The following is a 15960-nucleotide window of genomic DNA, read 5'->3' as shown; positions in this document are numbered from 1 at the left end:
GACGTCCATTTTTTTTTTCGTGGTTTCCACCACTTATTTAGAACCTCGGCTCGTCAAGTCTTATTTAGACTTTGAAAACAAGTCGTCACTGGGGATCCACCTATTAATTCTCAGACTCATATCGACAGCCATCCATAAAGCAACAACTATAATAGGACCATAAAGTAGCTGAAGATTCATTTTTTCAGCAAAAGTCAGATTGTTTACTCCCAAAATTTCAATCATGCAAGCAAAGGTGGTTGTTGCAGCTTCAACTGCATAGACCAGCATAGGAATGTAAACTTTTTTCGAGTCTAAACATATAACAATAATAATTAGAATAAAACTTTTCATAATCCTTTCTGGCTTTACTCACCCTTGTACAAATAGTACGGGCCCACGATAAAAAGTGGAAGTTGAAATAAAACTTCTAACCAAACGTATGATTTTAACCAAGTAGGCGGAGACTCGAGAAGAACATCATTATTGGATTTGATATGAAAGTTGGCCAGTGAAGACTGGATTCCCAATTGATACTGCGAAGGAATAATAACAGTTGAGTCAATGAGCAAAGTGACTACGGCATGCTGAACAAAGTATATTAAATATACAAGATCAGTTTTTCTTGATAATAAAGATCGTCTATTTGTCATTTTAAGGAGAAAAAATATTTACAATGGATAGAGAATAGTCAAATCACATTTTTATTTGTTGTTTGTGACTGCCAGCCCATTCTCAAGTTTTCAAGGGCTTTGCGTAATATACAGTACACGTGTGTCGCAGTATCTTACCGGGTCGCCACTTTATCTAACACTTCGCGAGCTTCGTTGATCTTAGTCGCTAGATATGGAGAACCACCTTTGTCTGGATGATTTTGAAGCATGACTCTTCTGTGATTTGTGCGAATCGCCCTCTTGGTCAACTCAGCTTCGCCAGTCATGCCCAATATATCAAGGGCTTCTGATACTGTCATTTGGGCATCAAATCCACCCTCGTAAAAGGGCCGGTTGTACTTGTCATGAGCTGACTTTCCACCATAGCTATTGAAGTTTCCGTAGAAAGCTTCAGGTGGCATGGCTTTAAGACGACCGTATGCACGGCACGCAGCTCGGGCTGAAGTGAAAGCCAAAGCCCCAACTAAACTTGCAACAATTGGCCAAACCTGGACAGTGTTAGTAAATAAAAATTCAAAAACGAAATCTATAGGAATGAAAAGAAAAGAAAATGAACTTACCATGAGTGGTAGTAAAATATGTTATGCATTAATTAACCAACTGTTTATATGTAGATAAATATATGATTTAAATTTTGAAATGTTAATTAACTTATAACTTGTAAGTTAGTCAACCTTTAAATAGCAAATAAAATACTTTGTAATGAAAAATAATTTTTTTTCCCCGGGCCTGAGTCGAACACAAAACATTTTAGTTATTATGGCACAAAAAAAGACTTGCTTATAATTACACTGTTGACTTAATTCCCATGCTAGATTTGTTTAACAAATTCACCAAGTGAATACACATAAAAAAAATTTGGACCTCTCACCTAAACCTATTTTTGCTATGATAGACTACATAATCAAATGACTTTCAGAACGTGGATTCGAGAAAAAGACTATGAATGAAGATTTTCAATCGACATTTTAAAGCGTTAAATATACACTAAAATGAGGAGGCGATAAATGAGACTATATATGTAAAATTTAGTTATCGATTTTTTTTTTTGATATAAGATTAGACTAAGAAAAAAAAGTGATTTTTTATTAATGTGAGCTTAATTTATTCTAGGTTTGGTTGTAGCTGTAACTTTGGTCGTTCCTAATGTTAATAGCGTTTAACTAGCGCCCAACCTTATGAAGTTTATATAAGATTTATCCTTTTATTCTTGTATAAGAAAAGAACATTAATATTTTTTTTAAATTTATTCAAAAATGTTTTTTTTTGTATTTTTATTCAAGATAGACTCAGCATCAACGCTATCCTTTTTTGTTCATACTATATAAAGATCCGTTCTCACAATAAAAAATTAATTTGAAACTAAAAATTGACTTTTAACAAACCCAAAGATAATTTTTAATTTTAGTTCACAAAAAAAAGTCAAGTTTAATTATCTTTGTTTGTTTGTTTGTTTGTTTTTATTCAAGGGTTATCTATAAACTTGGCCATCAAGTCTCACTTTTTTGGAAAAAAAAAAACGACTTCACCCAGGTGATATTTTCCTGTTCGACAATTTTTTTTTTTTTTTAAAAAAAAAAAAAGTCACCCCACATATAAAATCACATGCTCTAATTATTCTTTTATATTCTTTACATTGAAATCATCAATTTGTCAAAACTAGATTATCCATAAACAAAAATTATCACACCCTTAGAAAATATATATATATATCCATATATCAAAATCTATATTATCATTGTTTTTGAATTTATCAATTAAATATAAAATGGTATTCAGTTTATAAATAAAAAAAATCCAAAAACAAAAACAAATAAAAGCCGCAAATATACTAATTAGGAATGTATATACATTAAATCAAACAGTTTATAAAAATGAAAATATCAACACAAATTATATATCCATTTATTTTATGTTTACTAAAAAATCAAAAAATCAAAAAATCTTAAATGAAAATGAAAATGTAAATGGAAAATTAAATCAGAATTGAAAATAAAAATAAAAATAAAAAATTAAATCAGAATTGAAAAATAAAAAAAAAAAAGTCAGGGAGTTACCCTACCTGCCCATTTAATTATATTGTGATAAAATTGATTAAAAACATTAGAGAATTGCAAAATTGGTATCAATATTAAAGTTTTTGATGAAAACCCAATCAATTCATTTTTCTTGATTCATCAATAAATTATGGAATTACTTTATTTAAACCATGTCAAAACTGATGAAACTATTAATAATTTCTACATTAATTATCATCAAGTATCTGTAACATTATTTCAAAATGAAAATTAAACCTTTAAAAAGATATATATTTTTTATTCGGTGATAAATAATTACCACGAATTATCTTGAATGTTTTTCAATTTTGAAATTTTTTGAAATTTCTGAAATCTCTGAAATTTTTAAAGCACAACATAATTCATTTCAAGATCTGTCCATATTATATGCAAATATTTTGTGCAAAATTAAAAATATAAATAAAAAAAAAATAAAAAAACCTATACTATTCTATTCATCTTATTAATTTCTGACAAGATTGAAAACATTAAGGAATCGCAAAATTTACATCAGGGTTAGGGTTTCGATAAAAACTTTATCAATTCATTTTTCTTTGATTCATCAATAAATTATTCTACCATTCAATTTCAACCATTTGAATTTGACCAAAATATTAATAATATATATATTAATAACCGTCAGATAAATATAATAAGATTAAAAAGTAAAAAACAAACATCAAAAAGGATATATATTCTTATTTAATAATAAATGTAGTTACAACAATAATTGTTTTAAATGTCTTTCATATTATGAAAATTTCAAAATACAAAATATTTCAACTCCACGCTTATATCACCTTAAATCATATTAAAAATATTGACAACTTTGACAACTTTGACAACTTTGACAACTTTGACAACTTAACCATGAATATTCTAATCCAAAGAAATTTTACCTTTTGAAATATCGTAAATACCAAGCTATTTTGTTTTTTACATCTTTTAACTTCATAATCTACTTTATAAACAGTGCTATATACTTAATATTTTAGACGTAATATCTAACTTTTCTTGCTACCCGTTTAAAATTTCTAATTCTACTTTTTGCGGGTCCGCGAGGAGCGAAGCGACGAGCGCCAAAACCGCTTGTAGAATTATATAACATCAGCATCTGCGCTATCCTTCTTGTCCATACTATATATCTTTTCATTTTAATAATAAACTTTTAATTTTGCCTTCAACATTGCATCTCCAACAGCCCGAAAATAAGTCCTGATGCCAGCTTACGAATTGTCGGGCTTGATGGCTCAGTTTATTGAAAAAATGATTGAAGGCATCGTGCTAATAAACAAGCAACTTCATTGTATACTCGAGGATCGGCGGTTCGATCCCGCCAGAGATCAATTTCTTTTGACATTAATTTTTAACTTTAGTATTGACTATGTATTTTTTTTTTCAATACTTTCTTTAACTTGTCTCTTTTATTATTTCTAAATAACAGTTTAAACTGTGATTCTAATGTTTTTTTTTAACTTTTTTTAATTGTTGTTTCACATGCTGCTTCCAGGAATTTTCCTAATTTTGCTGTTCTGAAAATTACACATCTGACTCTGTGATTATTTACTTTTTGAATTTTTTTGTGTAAATACCGTTAGGTTGCTCTTTTGGTTATTAACACACACCCCTTGATCTAACATAAAAGCACGCAACACTTACTTATAACGGGAAAAAAATGACTTCCGGGGAATCCCCTTCAGAGTCACGGTTTTTCGGCAAAGATCTGCATGCGCTTGCAGACCCCCAGCGGTCATACGATACCCCTCTTGCTGCTATTGTACATCTCGACCTTGACGCATTCTATGCTCAGTGCGAGCAGGTACGTCTCGGGCTCCCCAAACTCGCGCCTGTTGTATGTCAGCAGTGGCAAGGCATTATTGCTGTGAGCTACGGTGCTCGCCGTTATGGAATTTCTCGTCACGAAACGATTACTTCTGCACGACTTAAGTGTCCTAAGCTCATAGCTGCACACGTTGCTACGTTTGCGCGCGGCGCAACTCACTGGGAGTATGCAGACCCTGCAACTTCCTCTCCTGGATTATACCCACCGGCTAAAGAAACTCACAAGGTATCACTGGACCCGTACCGGCGTGAAAGCAGAAAGATTTTTGAGATTCTGCGGAGAACAGTAAGTGTTTTGGAAAAGGCTAGCATTGATGAAACGTATATGGATCTCGGTGCGTTAGTTTACGCAGAATTGTTAGAAAAATTTCCTGGGCTCGCAGATTTAGGGCCAGATGATAAGTTACCTGAAATTGTGTCAATGGAGAGATTAAAAACTGTTGGGTTGCAATGGGAAGGAAGAGTGTTGGGGAGCTGTGGAGATGAATACCAAGGGGATCCCATTGGCCTAGATCTTTATGAGGAAGATAATAATGAAAAAAATGAAGACGAAAACAAAACAAAAATAGAAGATAGTGAAAAAAAACAAGCTGAATACGAGAAAAAGTTCGAAGATGAAGATGAAGATGAAGATGAAGATGAAGATGAAGATGAAGATGAAAAGGTCAAAAATATTAACGAGAATAAAGAAACTCAAACACGCCATAAAGATATCCCTCTTGAAGTTACTGATTGGGATGATGTTGTTCTTATGATATCCAGTACTATTCTTAAAAAACTACGGCATACTATTCTTAACGAACTCGGATTCACATGCTCCGCAGGCATTGCGCGAACCAAGGTTTTGGCTAAACTTGCATCTGGAACGCTAAAACCAGCTACCCAAAATGTTGTGCGATCTGCTGCAATTATATCTTTTCTTTCACGCTTTGAAATCACTGAGATTGGTGGACTTGGCGGGAAGCTGGGAGAACACATAAAGACCGCATTACGACTTCCTCCGACCGGATCAATTGCATTTATTGACGCGATGCCGCGTGAAGAGATGCTTGAAAGACTAAGCCCTCAACTCACAAAACGGCTCAAAAGTCTTGCACGCGGTGAAGAATACGCACACGTAAATACCCGTACCGATGTCAAGTCCATGTCTTCGGTCAAAAACTTCACATACTTTCCATTGTCCAACTCTGGGAAGGCGATTGAATGGCTCAAGGTTTATTCTGCAGATTTGGCTGGCCGAGTGGTTGAACTTTCTGAAGAATCTTTACACAAGAGTAATTCTAGTAAAAAAATGCCTTTATCATTCTATCCGCGAACCATTTCGCTGGGGTTTAAAAGTAAGGGCATGTCGCGTGCACAAAATAAACAAGCTCCGTTTCCTGTGGGTGCAACAGTTGCAACTATTCGTGACCAACTGTTTGAGATGGGACGCAACATTCTTAGGGAGCTCGAAACAGCGCAGGATTCAAGTAAGGTCAAGGCACGATACCCATGTGAAATGTTGTCGCTGGAAATTCACGGATTTATAAATAATTTAGTTGCAGGCTCTGGAGGAAACATTATGCGACCCATTTCCTCATTTTTTAAGCCTCGGTCCGCCGTGGAAGCTGAAAAACATACAAGCCCAAAACGGGAGGGAAATTTAAGCAAGAATTCCAGTCCTTTTAAAAAACCAAAGGAACTAGATGTACCATTTCTAGAAGAAGATGAGGACAATGTTGATGGTGGTGATGAGACTCCAGGAAGCCCGACACCAATTGCCATTGTACAGAGTTCTTCCAAGAAAGGTTTATGGGCTGATGTGTCTTCTCAACCTGATGTGAATGGAATCATCCCAGAGACCAGATCTGAAAATGAAGATAATGAAAATGATAATGATGGAGAAGATAATGTAGACTGGGATAAGCTTGAAGACCTATTTGTGACAGCAAATGGGGAAACTTCTACTACTAAAACAGTTGAATGCCCTCGATGTCAGCGTGCACTTAAACTTTCAGATATTAGTGAGCATCGTGATTGGCATCTTGCACGAGACATCGCTCGTGCACAGCGGTTAGGCAACACGTCATTATCGTCATTTTTCAAGACAGCGCCCAAATATAAGGCTGTAGTGGACAAAGACAAGAGTAAAAGTACAAGTGGATCTGAATCTGTACAACCACAACGCTCTCTGAAGCTGACGACTAAAAAACCTACGCCAATACCTAAATCTAAACCGTCATTTGTTTCCACAAGCAAGAGCAATGGAGGGTCAAAAAGAAGTGCAAGTGGATCTTTACAGAGTACGGCCAAACGTATGAAAACGGATAAAAAACAGACCTTTTTGAAATTTTAAAGGATTTGTTTGATTTCGTACTTTATTTTATTTATTTTTTGCATTATAGAAAAACACCTTGTACACATTATTTTTAATTAAGAAATATAGACTGATAAATAATGAAAAAAAAAACAGAAAAAATACAATTGAATAGAAGAGTCATAAGCCAAATAAAATAAAACAAGAAAAAACACCATTAATCATAAAAAGCCGCTTGCAAGAAGATCATGCTTACAAATTGGACTTGTCAAGAAACGGTGCTTCTTCAAAGTTTCCGTCGCTCGATACAAGTTTTGACGCTGTTGTTGGAATCCATCCACCATCAATTTCGTTTTGCTGCTGCTGTTTCTGTTGCGCTTCATAAAATTTTGCTTTATCACTCACAGAGGAGAATCCTTGATTTGATGATTGACGCAATGATTTGGGTACTGGCTCCTCACCACTAAAACTGCAAGTTGCACCAGTCAACGTCGCCTGCGATGGAGTTACTAAACCGCGCGAAAGACCTACTCCTAAAGCAGGTGCACCTCCATGGTCGTCGTTTAAAGTCACATCACTGGCATCATTGCAATCGTCATCATCATCAGTATCAGCGCCAGCGTCGGCGTCCAGCGCAGACTCTTCGCGCGTGCGTTTAAGTTGTCGTCGGGGAACACTTACCAGAGTAGGGGCGCTGAATCCACTCTGAAAAGAAAACTTGTCGCTTTCCGAAAAGTATTTACGGGCAGCTTGTTGTTGTTGAGTCTGTATGGTAGATAATCCCATAGCACCACCGTAAAACGTAGCGGTGGATTGGTAGGATGGAATCGAGCCTTGGACCTTGTATCCATCAGCTACACTCTTACGAGTGCGCATACCAACATGAGCTAATTTAGCCTGAAGGTCTTCTGGAAGTTGGGGCATTCGCTCAGAAACTACAGCAGCCGACGAAAACGAGGACCCGGCAGATGTAGGAGGGGCGGAATAGCGTACACTAACATCTCCGGCCACTCGAGTCGAGTCTATTGAAAGCTGGCGAGCACCAGCAGGTAATCTTGGAGCATGGTAATCAAGAAGAATACGTTTAGATTCTTGAGTCATTATATTTCGAAGTTTATTATAGAATTTATTCTGCGATTGCTTTTAGTTGTTTATTTGTTTATGTTATAATTGATGAGAGGGCAAAGAGAGAAAACATGCCTTCTCTGGTTTTGGAGGTTTGTTTGTTTACAAATGCTGCAATAGGAAGGCATCATTATCTTGTAACACAAAATGTAACACAAATGTAACACAAAATGTCATATATAATTTCACGTGACTAGTGCTTAGCTCAGCATTGCACAGCCTGTGCTCCGCCTTTTTTTTTTCTTCCGCCTTCTTTGCTCATCCAAAAATATCAATAAAATACACCATTATTTTTTTCTACGAAATCACCACGCAAGACCTTTCCAGTCGAAACTAGTATATCCTCCCAATATCCATTATGGAAGCAATTAAACTACATGTATGTGAGCATTGACATCCATTTACGACGCGTTAAAGAATTATTTGTTGACTCATCCGTGCCCAATGAGCTCCGGAGATGATTATGGTGCAGCACGACACGACCTTTTTCTTGACGAAAAACTAGAGGCAAAAGAATTATAAAACTTCTTTGTTTGCGCGTTTTTTACTCACTCTGTTTGGTGCTGTTCCCATCTCTCATCTCATTGCCACTTTCATTTTATTATAGAAAAAATTTCCCATTGTCAGCCAGGAAGATATCTTCTCGCTTATTGAAAAGTTCCGTTCTGTCGATATTGACGACAAGGGCTATCTCGATAAGCAGCAGGCTGTCAAGACTCTCACCGACTCAGGCGAGGGAACTTATGACGAAATCCGTAATACTCTTAAAACTGTCAATGTTGACGCTTCAGGACGTGTCGAGCTTGAAGACTACGTCGAACTCGTCTCTAAGCTCCGTGAGTCCCGCCGCGGTCCTGGCGCCGCCCCACGTCAGCGTCTTGACGTGCCTACTTTTGGCAATCGTGTCCGCTCTGCTAGCGGCTCTGGTGGTCATCATTCTAGTCATACCCGTTCTAGTTCCGGCTCTGCTAACATTGTTGTTTCTGGCTCTTCTTCCGGTACCACTCATACTATTAACGAAGAAGAGCGCACTGAATTTACCCGCCACATCAATTCAGTTCTTGCTGGAGACCCAGACATTGGCTCTCGTCTCCCCATTCCCACCGACACTTTTCAGATTTTTGATGAGGCCCGTGACGGTCTCATTCTTTCTAAGCTCATTAATGACTCAGTTCCTGATACTATCGATACCCGTATTCTTAACAAACCCAAGAATGGAAAGTCATTGAACAATTTCACCATGACCGAAAACGCAAATGTTGTCATTAACTCTGCCAAAGGTATTGGCTGTGTTGTCGTTAATGTCCACGCTGAGGATATTATTGAGGGTAAAGAACATTTGATTCTCGGTCTCATCTGGCAAATAATTCGTCGTGGTCTGCTCTCCAAGATTGATATCAAGCTCCATCCTGAATTGTACCGTCTACTTGAGGAAGATGAGACTCTCGAGCAGTTCCTGCGACTCCCTCCTGAGCAGATTCTTCTCAGATGGTTCAACTATCATCTCAAGGCCGCTAACTGGCCTCGACGTGTCAACAACTTTTCTAAAGATGTCTCCGATGGTGAGAATTACACAGTCCTTCTTCACCAGCTCGTTCCGGAAGTTTGTGGTCTCGAGCCTCTTAACACTACAAACCTTCTTCAGCGTGCTGAGCAGGTCTTGGACAATGCTGAAAGGATTGAAGCCCGCAAGTATCTTACCCCTACCGCGCTTGTAGCCGGAAATCCTAAGCTGAATCTGGCCTTTGTCGCCCATCTCTTCAACACTCACCCTGGTTTGGATCCCATTACCGAGGCCGATAATATTGAGATTGAAGACTTTGATGCCGAGGGCGAGCGCGAAGCCCGTGTCTTCACTCTTTGGCTCAACTCTCTCGACGTTGAACCCACCGTCATTTCTCTTTTTGAGGATCTCAAGGACGGTACTATTCTTCTCCAAGCTTTTGAAAAGGTCATTCCTGGATCCGTTAACCCCCGTCACGTCAACAAGCCTCCTGCCAATGGTGGTGAGATGCTTCGTTTTAAAGCTGTCGAGAACACCAACTATGCTGTCGAGCTCGGAAAGGCTAATAAGTTTTCTCTTGTTGGCATTGAGGGTGCAGATATCACTGATGGCCAAAAGACTCTCACACTCGCCCTCGTTTGGCAACTTATGCGTCGCAACATCATTACAACGCTCAAGTCTTTGTCTCATGGTGGTCGCGAGCTCACTGATACGGATATTCTTAAGTGGGCTCAAGAGCACGTCCACAAGGGTGGCCGCAACTCAACGGTTCGTTCTTTCAAGGATTCCAGTTTGGCTACAGGTATATTCCTGTTGGATGTCATTAACGGTATCAAGCCTGGTTATGTTGATTACGACCTCGTTACTCCAGGACGCACTGAGGAAGAGCGCTTGGCCAATGCCAAGCTTGCCATTTCCATTGCGCGTAAACTGGGAGCTCTGATATTCCTTGTTCCTGAAGATATTAACGAAGTCAGATCACGCCTTATCCTTTCGTTTGTGGGCTCTCTCATGGCTCTCAAGTTGTAATTTAGTTGTTTCTATTTTTTTTTTGTGTAGGAGAAATATGATTGATATTTATTAATGTCGGTAGGGTTTTGTCCAAATATTCTATACGGAATCAACTGATCTCTGACAATAGTCATTAATCATTAAATAATTATTTGATGATTAATGTTATAACGTAATTTGTATCGCTCTGTTGAAAGTCACAAAGATTTTCATGAAACCTGTTAAATCCTAAACTATATATAGTTAAAAAAAATAATACATTGGCAATAAAAAATACGATTATTTGTTTAAGGACAAAAGCTTATTAATTTTTCAAATTAAATGATCGACCATTATTACCACCATATTAAAGCTTGAGCCTGAATACGATTTTTTGTTATTCTATATAAAAACTCATGTCCACAGCAAGGTATAGGTCTTATTCTTCAATATTGGTTGTATTATAATACAATAAATAGTCAATACGATCCAATTAAACAAAAGGGCCTAAACATGAGTCCAGCGAACTAATTTTTTTGAAAAAAAATTGTCAACTCCATTACTCTAACAAATATACCGTTATTATACTCCAATCCCATATTTCGTGGGAAGTCATTTTATTTTTGATTTTCCTCCTCAGTAATATCTTATTGTGCTGTGCTGATCATGCGGTGATACTTCTTAGTATCTGGTTATGCTGCCACTAAACCCTGCCTAAACCTAACCACCCAAACCCGGGGAGGGGGGCTCAGAGGCACTTCGAGAAACCTCGGAATTAACTATCACAGAAATAAGCCATACTGATATTTCTTTCTAAATTCCACGGGATTTCTCATATAACTTAGACATACAAACAAAAACACCTACCAACCAGTATTTTTTGGTACAATTTACTTTCTTTTAACATCTCAGCTGGCAAGATATTTCCATGCTCTAAGTCCCAGGACCATCATTTTCTTATCATGATAACTTCTCTAAACGACCTCCCCTTAGATATCCACACAAACCTCTTGGATTTTTTGAAACAACAAGACCTCAACAACCTCAGCAAGACATCCCAAAACCTCCGCAATTTTTACTCTGTACACAAATGGTCCAAGACATTTGTTTTCAAAGCAGAGAGCGACCGCAAAAGATTGAATTATCCCAGCGTCCCTCTGAATGTATTCCTGAGTCCAGAAAAGTACAGCTGGTTTGAGACAAAATATATATTCACAATACGGTTATCCGATGAAATATGTAACACTGAACTCTTTGATCAGCTGATATCATACTTCGCTACTGACGAATTCTTCCAAAAACATTACCCCAGATTAAAGGTTGTTGAGTTCCAGAACATGATGAATTCTTTTGTTTTGGGACTAAAACTCCGTGAAGATAAAATTTCTTCGTATGTTATGAATTGGGGAAAAATGGTCATTGCTCTATCTTTAAATGTAGAAAAAGACTCTTGCGCCAAGGTATTTTTGGATTTCAAGAGCATTAACCGACTTCACATTAAACTGGAATCTTCTATGGACCTGCCAAATGAACTAGCAAAACTACCTCATTTGGAATACTTAAAACTTGATGTTCCATTTCAACAGACAAACAATATGATGGAAAAATCCTTTACGGTATTGACCCAAAAGTTCCCAAACACAATCAACACTTTTATACTTAAATTTTTTCCCATTTATCAAGTTAATATATATACCGGCCAAAAACTTGAACAATTCGGCTCAAAATCTAACAAGTTAGTAGTTCCCGATGTGACTGGAATTGAATATAAATTGGTTCAATTTAATCCACCTTTTGTGTTTGATTATTTTTCTTTCCCCAATGTTTCATATTTTAATCTTCATGCAGAGTCTTACAAATTTACAAGTATTACACCTACCATTTCTATTGATATAACCACACTGGAGCTATCTTATTATCAGCTCGAACGTGACATGAGCCTTATGAAACTATTAGCTGACACTCTTGGAAAGACTAAGCACTTGCGGCGCTTAGACTTGAAATACTCCAGATGGGCTGAGGATGATTTGCCTGAAACTGCAGTTGTACACTCGGTTCTCAATATTTTTATAAATTACGAAGAAGAGAATATATCAGAAATCATAGAGAAGGGAGCCAAAACGATTGAAATGATTCTTTCGTCTGACCTTTTGAAGTGTTACAATACTGAGCCTATTTTCAACGCTCGCTATGAAATAGTAGAAGCAATTTTGAGAATTATTTTTTGTCCCTCCGAAAATACAGATTTTTCCAATTTTGCAGATGAATTCCAGGATCTATTTCGGTGGATTTGGGTGAGAGAAAGCATGTTTAAGGCGATTCAATCCCTGAAGCAACTGGAATACTTTTACTTGAATTCTAAAAGCAATAGTTTCATGCCATTTTCTCCGCACTTTTTAGAACTCATGAACAAAGATGGAAATATCAAGCAGATTTTTGTTACTTTCGGCCCTGAAGATGATTCATACTTGGGCATGAACATGTATTATGATTTGCAAAAAGACCACATTTATCCAAGCACTTTTTTCAATGTTTATAGTAAGCTTTTTGAATTGCCATTTGTATACTGCATTGGGCCCCATACCCATACCCAGAACTCTGAAGGGAGCCTAGAATGTGTTATCGAGTTGGAAAAACAGCAGTCATTTGCTTTAGAAACGAAGAAGTTGGCTAATGACTGGGTTGATAATTGGAATAAGGATTTTAAAGTGAAAGAGGGCCCGGAGTTTGACGGATGGATTTGACAAACAAATTACATGGAAAGCTCTATGATATTTTTTTTATCTCTCCTTTAATTCAAGTAAAGTTATTTTTTTGATAAAGCCTGTTTTCTTGCTCACGAAAATATCCTATAAATGGCAGACTTCTTTAATAAACATGGGCATATACCCCTATTTTGAAATAAACACTCATAGTATTTGGTTAAAATGTTTTTGACTCTGTTGATATCTCTCTCAACTAGCTCTTTTAATAATCCAACTATTTATAGTACAAAAAGTAAGGTCGCACCCGGAATCGAACCAGGAACCTGCAGATCTGCAATCTGATGCGCTACCATTACGCCATACGACCTTTTTATTTAATAATAATTTTTGGAAAATATTTAAAATAATGTTATAAATTACTGAGTATCACGTGATATGAGTGTCTGGTTTTTATTATGAAGAAAGGGGGAAAGGGCTGGATGGTGTAAAGGGTAACACGTTCGCTCGATAGCGGAAGATACTGGGTTCGATTCCCAGAATACCCCCTTTTCCTGAGGATGTGTACGGGAGTATACACCTAGACTGAAAACCATAGGCTACCCTGGTTACAGGAATGCCGACTCTTCCGTACAGTCTAAATAGCCTGCAGGTGATTGCGGGCCGTATCTCTGACGGAAGAGATTAAGAAATACATTGGCGTCCGTAAAGATAAGTGGAAATGGGTTGGGAAGGTTTTGGGACCGACAGACTGGTTCTCCCTGTTCCTCGTAAGCTGGCATCAGGGCCCATCTTCCGGGCTACCGGAGACGCACAGAACAGAAACCACCAGTACTAAAAAGGTACAAATGAAAACCGGCAAGTCACATAGTCAGACAATAAAAAGGATAGCGCAGATGCTGATGTTATATAATTCTATAACCCTTGAATAAAAACAAACAAACAAACAATTATGAAGAAAGATTTTGGGAAGGTTTGGTTTTTTAACCCCCTAAGCTGACATCAGGAATTATTTTTGGGCTGTTGGAGATGTAATGTTGAAGCTAAAATTAAAAGTTTATTATGAAAATGAAAAGATATATAGTATGAACAAGAAGGATAGCGCAAATGCTGATGTTATATAATTCTATAACCCTTGAATAAAAACAAACAAACAAACAATTATTATTAAAATGAAAAGATGTATAGTATGAATCAGAAGGATTAACAAAAGTGTCTGGGTTTTAATGAAAGTGTTAGTTAATATAAAGGGTTACACATTCATTTGACTACGAAAGATACAGGGCTCAGTTCCCAGATAACCCGTTTTTTTAGATGGAGTATACATTTCGCCAGAACTTTTCGGTTACCCTGGTGAGAAGTAAACCCAACTCCTATGTTCGAATGTGTTTACGGACCGCATCTTTGTCGGAAGGGATTAAGAAATACATTGGTGTCTGTGAAAATAATTATTATAATTATCTTATAAGTGGAAAAATGGGTGGGGATAGGTTTTGGAACCATGCAACTGCTTTTTTTTAATGCACTTTGCTCCTTTATCAGACGGTCATGCGCTCCCCCACTTGCTTTTTCAAGTTAAATGACTTTACGGCCCGGTATAGGAGCGATTGTTGCCGATTGGCGACCGTTTTCGCTTTGAAATTTACCCCGTAATTTTAAGCTTTTGTGTTCGAGTAAATAATAATTTAATCCTGGCCCAAGTATAAATATCCTATGAATTATGCTTGTTTTTTTTCTCTTTTTTGCTAAACAATTATTTCTTTCTTTCTTTCTTTCTTTCTTTCTTTCTTTATTTTTTTCTATATTTTTGATAATTTTTACATATTTTTTTTCAATTTATAATGACTGACAAAGAAGATCACTGGGTGGCTAAAGACTACATCAATAACGCGGCATTCGTGCCCAAACTGACTTCAGTTTTGGTGGACGATTTTCTACGACCCCAACCCACTGACACAATTTTGGACATTGGCTGCGGTGACGGTGCATTGACCTCTCGCATTCCTTGCAATAAAATTTACGGTGTTGATTCATCCGCATCTTTGCTCGAGGTTGCGCGCACCAACCATGGCCTTAATGTCATGCTACTCGACGGGCGCGACCTGAACGCTAAAAAGGTGGTCTCTGAGTTTAACAATGGCATTTTTTTTGATAAGGTTATGTCAAATGCAGCCCTTCATTGGGTTTTAAATACACGCGATCGAGAGAATGAAGCTGAGGCTAAACTGAATGCTGGAGCCTCCTCAAGCGAAACGCAACTTTTGGGTGATACAATCCGCCAAAACTTTTTCAATCAGGTTTTTGCTTCTCTCAAATCTGGCGTCGGCGCTGTGTTTGCAGCAGAAATGGGAGGATTGGGTAATGTGGCTGAGATTCACACGGCTTTTCTCGCAACTCTTGCACGGTATGGAATGACCCCAGCCGAAGCACAGCGTGTTGGTGCAAGCCCGTGGTTTTTTCCGCACGAAGACACGATTCGCAACCTCTTGGAAATTGCTGGATTTGTCGTGGAAAAAATAGAGCGTGTTTACCGATCGACCCCACTTCCCCATGGCAATAAAGGTCTTTTGGAATGGATTAAGCTTTTTGGATTCAGTTTTGTGGACGCTTTTGAAAAGTTTCAGGAACGCAAAAATGTTCCGGCGGCTGAACGGGTTTCTTCTGAAAGGTTTCTTCAGGAAGTCTGCGACTTACTTACTACTATTTGCTACGACCCTCAAGACTCAAAGCAAGCTTATGCCGGGTACGTGCGTCTTCGGTGGAGAGCAATTAAGCCATAAAAACAAACATA

The 15960-nt window shown here is 37.5% G+C and overlaps 6 protein-coding genes across 6 annotated transcripts; 4 read left to right on the top strand and 2 right to left on the bottom strand.

Moving 5' to 3' along the window:
• Positions 1 to 60: 60 nt before the first annotated feature.
• Positions 61 to 1216, bottom strand: SAPINGB_P000887 (uncharacterized protein; the record flags this gene model as incomplete). The annotated part of the gene is made up of 4 exons (XM_031995610.1): positions 61 to 293; positions 356 to 621; positions 771 to 1141; positions 1214 to 1216. The coding sequence occupies 4 exons, from the start codon at positions 1214 to 1216 to the stop codon at positions 61 to 63; spliced, it is 873 nt and encodes a 290-aa protein (XP_031851501.1).
• Positions 1217 to 4385: 3169 nt separating this feature from the next.
• Positions 4386 to 6887, top strand: SAPINGB_P000886 (uncharacterized protein; the record flags this gene model as incomplete). The annotated part of the gene is made up of 1 exon (XM_031995609.1): positions 4386 to 6887. The coding sequence occupies one exon, from the start codon at positions 4386 to 4388 to the stop codon at positions 6885 to 6887; it is 2502 nt and encodes an 833-aa protein (XP_031851500.1).
• Positions 6888 to 7100: 213 nt separating this feature from the next.
• SAPINGB_P000885 (uncharacterized protein) lies at positions 7101 to 7949 on the bottom strand (the record flags this gene model as incomplete). The annotated part of the gene is made up of 1 exon (XM_031995608.1): positions 7101 to 7949. The coding sequence occupies one exon, from the start codon at positions 7947 to 7949 to the stop codon at positions 7101 to 7103; it is 849 nt and encodes a 282-aa protein (XP_031851499.1).
• Positions 7950 to 8331: 382 nt separating this feature from the next.
• On the top strand, positions 8332 to 10506 carry SAPINGB_P000884 (uncharacterized protein; the record flags this gene model as incomplete). The annotated part of the gene is made up of 2 exons (XM_031995607.1): positions 8332 to 8352; positions 8581 to 10506. The coding sequence occupies 2 exons, from the start codon at positions 8332 to 8334 to the stop codon at positions 10504 to 10506; spliced, it is 1947 nt and encodes a 648-aa protein (XP_031851498.1).
• A 923-nt stretch (positions 10507 to 11429) lies between these two features.
• On the top strand, positions 11430 to 13211 carry SAPINGB_P000883 (uncharacterized protein; the record flags this gene model as incomplete). Its single annotated transcript, XM_031995606.1, has 1 exon — positions 11430 to 13211. One exon carries the CDS (start codon positions 11430 to 11432, stop codon positions 13209 to 13211), a length of 1782 nt encoding a protein of 593 aa, XP_031851497.1.
• Positions 13212 to 15010: 1799 nt separating this feature from the next.
• Positions 15011 to 15949, top strand: SAPINGB_P000882 (uncharacterized protein; the record flags this gene model as incomplete). The annotated part of the gene is made up of 1 exon (XM_031995605.1): positions 15011 to 15949. One exon carries the CDS (start codon positions 15011 to 15013, stop codon positions 15947 to 15949), a length of 939 nt encoding a protein of 312 aa, XP_031851496.1.
• Between the last annotated feature and the right edge of the window lie 11 nt (positions 15950 to 15960).

Source organism: Magnusiomyces paraingens, assembly GCF_902498895.1.
Source record: "Magnusiomyces paraingens strain CBS 517.90 genome assembly, contig: contig1, whole genome shotgun sequence".
In the NCBI taxonomy this organism is placed as follows: domain Eukaryota; kingdom Fungi; phylum Ascomycota; class Dipodascomycetes; order Dipodascales; family Dipodascaceae; genus Magnusiomyces; species Magnusiomyces paraingens.
This window is presented reverse-complemented; position numbering and strand designations above follow the sequence as displayed.